We start from the raw sequence: 9,391 nt of genomic DNA, 5'->3' as shown, positions 1-9,391 counted from the left end.
AGATCCAGTTTGTCTTGCCACTGATAGATGATGATATTTATTCTTTGTTTGGAGAATCATCTGTTACCGATCAACAATGTAGCTATATTGGGAAGAATTATCTTTCTCTCTCCATGATATTTCCTGTCCAGGTGTGACAATGAAGGATTCAGACTATCAAAATGGAAACCCTATGTGTGAAGAGCAACATAATCATTTTTTATATCTTTGTAATACAAATAATCCTAACCAAAGAAATTTTGAGGTCTCTGTTATTTAGTGATTTTCTTTGGTTTAGATTAACATTATTTGCATTTTAATGTGATATAATTTCCAATGGTTTTGATTGCTAGAAAAGGATTTTTACATAGTTTTTTTTTTTAAGCTTGAGATATCAAACTGTTCTGCTGTCTTTTTATCACCATGAGATTTTTACCTGATACTTACGTAGGTTACATTTGACATTTTTTTCACTAAGATTGTCTTTTTAGCATGAAGTCGTAAACAAAAACATTTCCCAATTTAAATGTGACATTTTTTTCTAAATTAATACAGCTGGTTTCAAGTTCAAAGATTGTCTGTGTTATGCATTATTACAAGAGGTTCATTTGAAAGCCACAGATAATTTTGCTGACTTAACTCAGGTGCCAAATGTAGATTTAGAGCGTAGACTTAAATGTTAATATTTAAGTTATGTTTTTTATTTTATTTTTGCTTTTAAATACCAAATACATGTTTTAATCCAAAGTGAGTAACAAATCAAATTATTTTAAGTGTTGAAATGTTGCAACAGACTTTTTTTGATACTCTCAAGATGATCGCAAATACTAGATAATAAAATTGTTCTTGGAAAAATTACAATTTGTGTTGAACTTTTTGTCCTTGGATTTGTGTTTGTTTGTTTGTTTATGAGCCTTTTCAATATTTATTGAAAAGTTAAGATGATAATAAATATCTTGAATAACAGTGTATACAGTTACAAACATGAACAGCTTGTTAGGATTAATAGTACTTGCCTTAGGAAAAGGTGACAAACAATGAAACAGTGCCAGATGCTCAACACTCAGTCAAGATTTCATCTGAGGGTGTCCTCACACTTTTTAAGCCTTTTCAAAATGAAGAGAAATCTACAGCATTTTCTGTTTTGTTGGATCATTTCCATGTGCCAATGGGTAGAAATACTTTTGACCCCACAATCAGTATAAAGTCATGTGACATGTGAACACCATGGTCACCAGCTGTATGAGAAAAACAGCTGTGGACGAAACCCAGCTGTTAGACTCACTGTAGGGATTTATGAATATTAGTTAGGAAAACATAGTGTTCAGTATTACATTGGTAAATATACAGTACCAGTCAAAAGTTTGGACACAGCTTCTCATTCAACTAATTTGTTTACCACATAATTCCATATGTGTGCCTTCATAGTTTGGATGTCTTCAATAATAATCTACAATGTAGAAAAAAATAAAAAATAATAAAGAAAAAACATTGAATGAGAAGGTGTGTCCAGACTTTTGACTGGTACTGTAAGAAATTATGAAATAAATAACCATAAATAGTCAAATATATAAAATACCGCTTTTCACTACCCATCTCCATATGATTGGCTGAAAGGTAAAGTGGCAGGGATATGTGGAAAAATGCTATTATAAAAATCAAAATTGTAAAAAAATATATATATATTGTGAACTCCAATATAACAGTAAATCAAATAAAAATCAAATAAGTTTATTCGTTTATTAAGTAATGCATTTATTTCACTATTTCACTACTTTACTCTTATTTATTCATACTGGTTATTTCATAATGTCTTATTCATATTCAAAGTATGGACATGATATGAGGTTATACAATTCTATGTTGCAGGAGGACAAGCTTATCTAAGAACATACAGTACCAGTCAAAAGTTTGGACACACCTTCTTATTCAACTACTTTGAAGAATCTAAAATATAAAACATATTCTGGTTTGTTGAGCATTTGTTTGTTTACCACATAATTCCATATGTGTGCCTTCATAGTTTGGATGTCTTCAATAATAATCTACAATGTAGAAAAATAATAATAATAAAGAAAGAAAAAACATTGAATGAGAAGGTGTGTCCAAACTTTTGACTGGTACTGTAAGAAATTATGAAATAAATAACCATAAATAGTCAAATATATAAAATACCTCTTTTCACTACCCATCTCCATATGATTGGCTGAAAGGTAAAGTGGCAGGGATATGTGGAAAAATGCTATTATAAAAATCAAAATTGTAAAAAATATATATATATATTGTAATCTACAATGTAGAAAAGAAAAAGAAAGAAAGAAAGAAAAAACATTGAATGAGAAGGTGTGTCCAAACTTTTGACTGGTACTGTAAGAAATTATGAAATAAATTACCATAAATAGTCAAATATATAAAATATCTCTTTTCACTACCCATCTCCATATGATTGGCTGAAAGGTAAAGTGGCAGGGATATGTGGAAAAATGCTATTATAAAAATCAAAATTGTAAAAAAAAAATATATATATATTGTAATCTACAATGTAGGAAAAAAAAAAGAAAGAAAGAAAAAACATTGAATGAGAAGGTGTCCAAACTTTTTTCACTACTTTACTCTTATTTATTCATACTGGTTATTTCATAATATCTTATTCATTTTCAGGTTATATAAATGATCTTCTTCCCTACTACCAATCCTCAAAGTGTAGCGTTCCCAACAAGGAGTGGTTGAATCCTTTGAGAAAAGTAGAGCCTTGTTTTGACAGAGCGTCCAGCAGGGGGCAGACCTCTCCGGCCGCAGCGCTCCTTCCGCCGGGAGGCTGAAGCAGAAGAAGAAGCGACGGCTCGGTCTTGTTTTTATCGTTGTCGCACGCGGCACCTTTGCTGCGACCATGCGCATCGAAAAGTGTTATTTCTGCTCGGGACCAGTGTACCCCGGGCATGGGGTCATGTTTGTAAGGAACGACTGCAAGGTATGATACTGTCTTTACATCTTTATAACCCGGAGAACTGTAACAGAGGCTCTGGTTTGGCTGTCAGCGGCGGGCCGTGAGCTAGCTGGCTAATGCTAACCTGCTAGCACTCGACACGTGGTTCTAATGTCTCACACTGTAAACAAGTCAACGAGATGGTTGTCTATATTCAGCTACTTATCACGTGTTGTTGAGGCATAACTTCTGATATGTTAGATACATACTGACTTTGATAAAACAATATAGTTGTGATTAGCTGGACATTTAACTATCTATGGGTTGGGTTTGGCTTGTGGAGTAATTGCGCCCTCTGGAGGTGAAGTTACACCATGGGCAAAATAATAATATATTATTGTTATTATAAACAGCTCCACAGTCATTTGTGAAGCTAGACTGTGTTTGAGGTCCAAATCTGTGGTACACCCTCAATAGTACACATCTCCACTTGTGTTTATTGTTTTAAAGCAGTCACAAAGGGTACTATATAAGAGATAATTTTTTCTGTTTATTTCTGAATTTATGTTTATTACGGTTTTTAATAGTGAATATTTGAATACATCTTTCACCCTTTTTTCTTACAATAATAATTATGCAGGATATGGTGTTATTGAAAAGGGAGCTGTTGGACATATATATTTTTATATTCCCTTTTACACACTAAACCATCTTTTACATAAGATTATTTATGAGCATTTGTAAATTTTGACAAATGTAATCAGAATTTTTCCAATCTGCACCTCAACTCTTTAAAGCTTTGTAATTCAACAATCCCAAACTCCTTTTAACTCCGGGAAAGAAAACTACCTTTCCATATTCATTTAAGTCCTGTGGTTTCTTCTTGAGTTGAACTTAAAATAACTTATTATTCTGTCCCTCTTTTTTCATTTATGTAGTCATTCAGATTCTGCAAATCAAAATGCCACAAGAACTTCAAGAAGAAGCGTAACCCAAGAAAGACCAGATGGACCAAGGCATTCAGAAAGGCATCAGGAAAGGAGTTGACAGTGGTGAGTTGTTCATCTATAGAGATCTATCTCTGTTTATTCTTCATTCATTTTATTGTTACTTAATCAACAAACATCCTCTCTTTCAGGATAACGCCCTGGAATTTGAGAAACGTAGAAACATACCTGTTAAATATAACAGGGGTCTGTGGGACAAAACAGGTAATGTAGAAATGTATTTCTCACATGTACTTGCTGTATGTTTGTTTTGTCATTTGATTTTTTAACTGAAGAATTGTCACACTTTTGATTCCTACAGTGGAAGCAATGAAGAGGGTGCAGGAAATAAAACAGAAACGACAGGCCAGATTTATCATGAACAGGTGAGCAAGTCATTCATATTTTGAATTAATCTTTTTGCATCTTACAGTGACCATCTTATGTTAAACGGTTTTTATTTGACAAATATTGTATTTGGAAATCCATGTTTGCATCACCTTTGCTGTTTTGTCTCCACTTAATAGATTAAAGAAGGGCAAACAGCTGGAGAAGGAAGAGGCCATCAGCGAAGTGAAGAAAAATATTCACCTTATCAAAGCACCACATGCAGGTAAGAACTTTCACCAAATAGCCAAGTTATACACACAACAGTAATAAAAAAAGGACAATGTAGCAAGATGCACTGAACAAACAAATGTTCATACATCTACAATAATCATAAAAAATATTATTTTTGTGCCTCCTCTTTCCCTCCCGGAATGGAAAATGGGATGAAACTTATGTTTTGCACTGCAGTTATGATAGATATTTGTCAGTTTATGTATTATTAAAAATAAAATCCTTTTGTGGATGAAAATACTTATGGATGTACATGACATTAGTCTGTGACGTAGTGGAGAGCAAGGTAGTTCTCCAATCAGAAGGTCGGTGGTTCGATACCCGGCTTCGGCAGTCGATGTGTTCTTGGGCAAAACACTTAACCCCAAGTTGCTCCCGAAGGCTTGCCATCGGTGTGGACTGGATGTTGCATGAATGTTAGTTAGAGTCTGATGGTGGCACCTTGCATGGTAGCCTGTCATCTGTGCGTGAATGATATGTAATATACTACTGATTGTAAGTCGCTTTGGATAAAAGCGTCTGCTAAATCACTGTAATGTAATGTAATGTGATTTCATCATTGTTAAAATGTTGTCTGATTTTTTTTTGTTTGTTTGTTTGTTTTTACAGGAAAGGCCAAACAAATGGAAGCCAAAATGGTGCAGAAGTTACAAGAAGACGTGGACATGGGGGATGATGATAACTGATCTTATACCCAAGGAATTTTCTTTGTGTGATGACTCTCAAGTGGACCTTGTATTATATTGTACTTCTGTTTTGGAATTAAAATGGCTGATGATGGACACAATACTGCAGTCAGTTTTAAATAGCTGTACAAGGACCGAAAGCATTGATTCAACAAAGCTCTGCCTCCAAAGCAGCAGCATTTACCCACATACCTTCAAGTTATATTTTTCCTGTGTGGTAGTTGGGACTTAGAATAATTTACTCTTTCCTGTTTGCAGAGTAAAATGATTGCAGTCATGCAGAAAATTTTAAAATGTAACCAACAAAAATTGAATAAACATCTTTTGCGGAATGGTTGTATATTTCTTATTTTCTGTGACATTGAACACACTACAACCATAGCTAAGTTACACATAAGTTGGTGTCACAGCAAGTATGTATCATATATTTGTCAGAAGTAGGAAAAACCAAGATAAATGACGTTTTTGCTGATTGTGGTCATAATGTTAGAATGAAGACCGTGAGTAGGGAGAGAATGTTGGCTTTATACAATATAAGCACCTCATTGAATGGGATTTATGCATCTAAATGTAGTGTAGCCTAGGCTATGAGCAAAACATTTAAGTTAAGTGAACATTCATTTAAAAAACAATTCTACCTCTTGGCTATAATGATGTGGGATACTAATAAAAATTATATTTGGAAGTATGACATAATGTCTCTGGGCTTTTTCACAACACAATTGTTTTCCTCCATAAATATAGGTCAAGATGGGTTGACTAATGTTGGGAAAGGTTAGTCTCATTGGCCAATACCACCTATGACAGCAAGTGGATTTAATACAACAGATTATTGAAATGAAATACCCTGAAAATCAAAGCATTTTCTTTAATCTTCCAGGCCCCAAATATTTTTTTTTTTAAAAATGCAATGAATTAATTGGTAAATAAAAAAAAGATTAAATTGTTGTTTTATAGAGACAATGATGAGTCATAGGAATTTCTCAATATGTAAAAATTGACCTTTAATAGTTCAATATTTAAAAACATATTAAAGATGTTGTACAGTATATAGGCTTAGTGGTCCTGCTGCACTTTCAAAGCATAAAAGCATGAATTAATAGCGCAACATCCCAATGTATATTGCAAATATAAAAACATTAGTTTGTTGCACTTATTGTATTCGTATTAGTTTGTTTCTGCACTGTACTTTTGCTCTGCTTTATGCTTTTAGATGCTTGTTCAAGAAAGGAGATGCACTTATGACTTCTGGTGACTAGTAGTTCTGTTGAATACACTTATTGTAAGTCACTCTGGATAAAAAGCGTCTGCTAAATGACTGTAATGTAATGTAATGTAAAATATAGTGTAAAAGCACATGCCATGACATCATTCCAAGCAATTTTCACCTTTTTTCTCAATGGCTGCACAGATTGTAACATGCTTGTATTGCACAATACTTGATAAGGTAACATATAAAACAATAGGGGTGGGCTTGACAGATTGATGTGATGATCTGCTGGTCCCAGTCTGTCCCCAGTCTGGTTCCTAGTCTGGTTCCTCATCCATCTCTCTGGCATCGACTCACCGGCCTGTTGCTGGACAGGCTGCGCGCGTCAGACCGCTGCCCCTCGCGCGCCTATTCGCTCCCATCGCCCGCAGCCTGCACCGCCTCTCATCCTCCAGAAGAAGCTGGTTGATCGGCTAACACCCCGCTAACACCCCGCTAACACCCCGCAGGTTTTTGCGAGCAAAGCAGGGACATCAAAGCGGCGACATGTCTGAGGAGGTTGAAGGAACGAGTGCTTCGGAAGAGCAGCAGGTAAACTGTAAAGGTCAACGTGACGAAACGTCGCTCTGCGCTGCTAGCACCTCGGTTAGCAACATGCTAGTTAGCAACATGCTAGTTAGCCTGTAGCTGCGCTCGGCTAATGTCACCGAGGATGCTACCGCCAAGTCATTAGCTAACGAGCTAGTAGCATTTAATTGGTAATGCAAAAACAACAATGCTATTGTTTTGGGGCCGACGGGGCACAGATAATAGTAAATGCGTGGATAGCTTAGCATACATTGGTTCATGTCGTAGCTAAATATGCTAAGTGAATGTGGAGGATTCATGCTAATGCTAATGCTAACGTCAGTGCAAACACTAGTTGGAGTTTTTCCCACATGGCGGCGCCTACGTATTTTGAAATGAATTGTAAGCATAGTAGCTGCTGTCAGGATGTTTATTGCATTTTCATTTAACATTAGTGTCTTATGCATGTTTAACATGTTTAATGACATTTCACACTTTATCCCATTTAAGTCAGCTGAGTGGAGCCTTTACACTGTGTTGCTCTTTCTGCAGGAAATGGAGGACAAAGTGATCAGTCCAGAGAAAGTAGAGGAGGCCAAACTGAAGGCCAGGTATCCTAACCTGGGAGCCAAGCCTGGAGGCTCAGACCTACTCAGGAAAAGACTACAGAAGGGGGTGCGTTTCATAGCTGAACTTGGCCTTCTCCTTGTTTCTTGAATACCATTCTTACAATGTTCTCACTTGACATCTTCTTCCTTGTTTAGCCAAAGTATTTTGACTCTGGCGACTACAACATGGCCAAGGCGAAAATGAAGAATAAGCAGTTGCCATCAGCCCCGACAGAGAAGACTGAGATCACAGGGGGGCACATCCCAACACCTCAGGACCTGCCTCAAAGAAAGACTTCAATTGTGGCCAGCAAACTGGCTGGTTGATGGTTTCATGTTTCACTCCTTTGTTTCCATTCCGACACCCACTTCATATCTACCTGCTGTTTACGTTTTTGTTTATTTTTCACCTTTCTATGTATTCTCCAAGAACAAGTAATGTACCAAGCCAAATTCTTGCGGAAAAAGTGGAAACTGTCAGGCATTGGATTGTCAGTGGGTTGAATCAAGCGAAAATAAGTAACTGAAAATGTTTCTCAAGATATTAAAAAAAGACTGAATGAATGGTAATTGATTATAAAAAAAATATTATAAAAAAGAATAGAAGTTAATGGTGTAAATGTATCGCATAACATTTTCAAGTTTAAGGATATATGCCTCCTATAATTTGCTTGTCTAACAGCAGCTTAAGAGCCTGCGCAGAGGAATCTTGTTCTGCCACGTTACTGATAATTACAGAGGCAAAAATACTTGAGTTATGACCACAGACAGTTTGCATTGATGTATGTATAAGGTAGAAGTGAGATTTACAGATATGCGTTTCAGTTTGAAATAGTTTCGAGTATTCGGCTGCTCAAATGGAGGCATGTCTGTTTTAAATAGTGAAAAGTAATGTAATCTTGCTTTTTCTGTTTTCTAATTCGTCATTGTTTGTGTCCCCTCCTCTCTATATGAAGCTGTTTGATTCTGTGCTTTCAAAGTACTGACAATAAGATCACACACACTTTATAGCCAGCTGTATTTTAATTCATTTTAGTGACATTTGTTTGCAAGGACTTGCTGCTGGTCTCCATCTCATCCTAACCTCTAAAATGGCCTTAAAAGTTATGAACCGTTGTTCCTCTTGAGCAATATTTGCTCCCTCATTGAGAATCTTAGTTATGAATTTTGCCTGAAATGTCTGTCACTGTCTGACTGGAATCACTTAGGATTTTATGGAAAGAAACTCCCATGACGTGTCTGGAGTGTGCATGTGCATTTACTGTGCAGTCACACTGTGCCATTTGTTTTTGTAAATAAAATAGTTTTGCATAATATATCCTATGTTATTTAAACTACCCACACTAAACAGAGTCCAGTTGATGTTCTCAAGTAATACACACGCCTAGGAGGATAAAAATATGCCATCATCCATTAGTGGGTGTAGTATAAAAAACAAACGTTTTCTTTGTTTTAGCCAACATTTGCTAAAATATTTGGCCATTATTAAGGAATTTAAGATATTACAATATTAAAAATGTAGCGGTAAGTAAGAAGGCAGTGAAATATACATAGAATTTAGGATGCACCAGTTTACAAATAAATGCGATTGATGTCTTGACCCATAACTTCTTTATTGTGGAGGTAAACTCCCACAAAGCTAGTGTGGAAATTGAGTGTTAAACACTTGTCTGCTTAAGTATCTATTTTTATCTGGAATGTAGCAAGTGGTGTACAATTAAGTTTCATAAATGCAAGGTCTCAAGTCAAGGAAATTGCATATTGAAATGTGAAATTTATTGAAAGTTTACTGAAATTTTCAGCAGTTA

At 35.6% G+C, this 9,391-nt stretch overlaps 2 protein-coding genes across 2 annotated transcripts; both read left to right on the top strand.

Moving 5' to 3' along the window:
- Window positions 1-2,805: 2,805 nt before the first annotated feature.
- Window positions 2,806-5,530, top strand: rsl24d1 (ribosomal L24 domain containing 1). The gene is made up of 6 exons (XM_054619732.1): window positions 2,806-2,950; window positions 3,844-3,957; window positions 4,044-4,116; window positions 4,214-4,277; window positions 4,419-4,504; window positions 5,122-5,530. The coding sequence occupies exons 1-6, from the start codon at window positions 2,870-2,872 to the stop codon at window positions 5,196-5,198; spliced, it is 495 nt and encodes a 164-aa protein (XP_054475707.1). The 5' UTR covers window positions 2,806-2,869; the 3' UTR covers window positions 5,199-5,530.
- A 1,164-nt stretch (window positions 5,531-6,694) lies between these two features.
- On the top strand, window positions 6,695-8,899 carry arpp19b (cAMP-regulated phosphoprotein 19b). The gene is made up of 3 exons (XM_054620030.1): window positions 6,695-6,999; window positions 7,528-7,650; window positions 7,740-8,899. The coding sequence occupies exons 1-3, from the start codon at window positions 6,955-6,957 to the stop codon at window positions 7,908-7,910; spliced, it is 339 nt and encodes a 112-aa protein (XP_054476005.1). The 5' UTR covers window positions 6,695-6,954; the 3' UTR covers window positions 7,911-8,899.
- The last annotated feature ends 492 nt before the right edge of the window (window positions 8,900-9,391 follow it).

This window comes from Anoplopoma fimbria, chromosome 19, assembly GCF_027596085.1.
Source record: "Anoplopoma fimbria isolate UVic2021 breed Golden Eagle Sablefish chromosome 19, Afim_UVic_2022, whole genome shotgun sequence".
Classification (NCBI taxonomy): domain Eukaryota; kingdom Metazoa; phylum Chordata; class Actinopteri; order Perciformes; family Anoplopomatidae; genus Anoplopoma; species Anoplopoma fimbria.
Note: the sequence above shows the minus strand (reverse complement) of the source record. Positions and strands in the feature narration are given on the sequence as shown.

Bases quoted from the DNA above. Each gene is read 5' to 3' on its own strand.
- rsl24d1 (XM_054619732.1), top strand. From the start codon at position 2,870: ATGCGCATCGAAAAGTGTTATTTCTGCTCGGGACCAGTGTACCCCGGG. The intron at 2,951-3,843 runs GTATGATACTGT...TCATTTATGTAG, and splicing joins TTGTAAGGAACGACTGCAAG to TCATTCAGATTCTGCAAATC. The intron at 4,278-4,418 runs GTGAGCAAGTCA...TCCACTTAATAG, and splicing joins GCCAGATTTATCATGAACAG to ATTAAAGAAGGGCAAACAGC.
- arpp19b (XM_054620030.1), top strand. From the start codon at position 6,955: ATGTCTGAGGAGGTTGAAGGAACGAGTGCTTCGGAAGAGCAGCAG. The intron at 7,000-7,527 runs GTAAACTGTAAA...CTCTTTCTGCAG, and splicing joins GTGCTTCGGAAGAGCAGCAG to GAAATGGAGGACAAAGTGAT. The intron at 7,651-7,739 runs GTGCGTTTCATA...TTCCTTGTTTAG, and splicing joins GGAAAAGACTACAGAAGGGG to CCAAAGTATTTTGACTCTGG.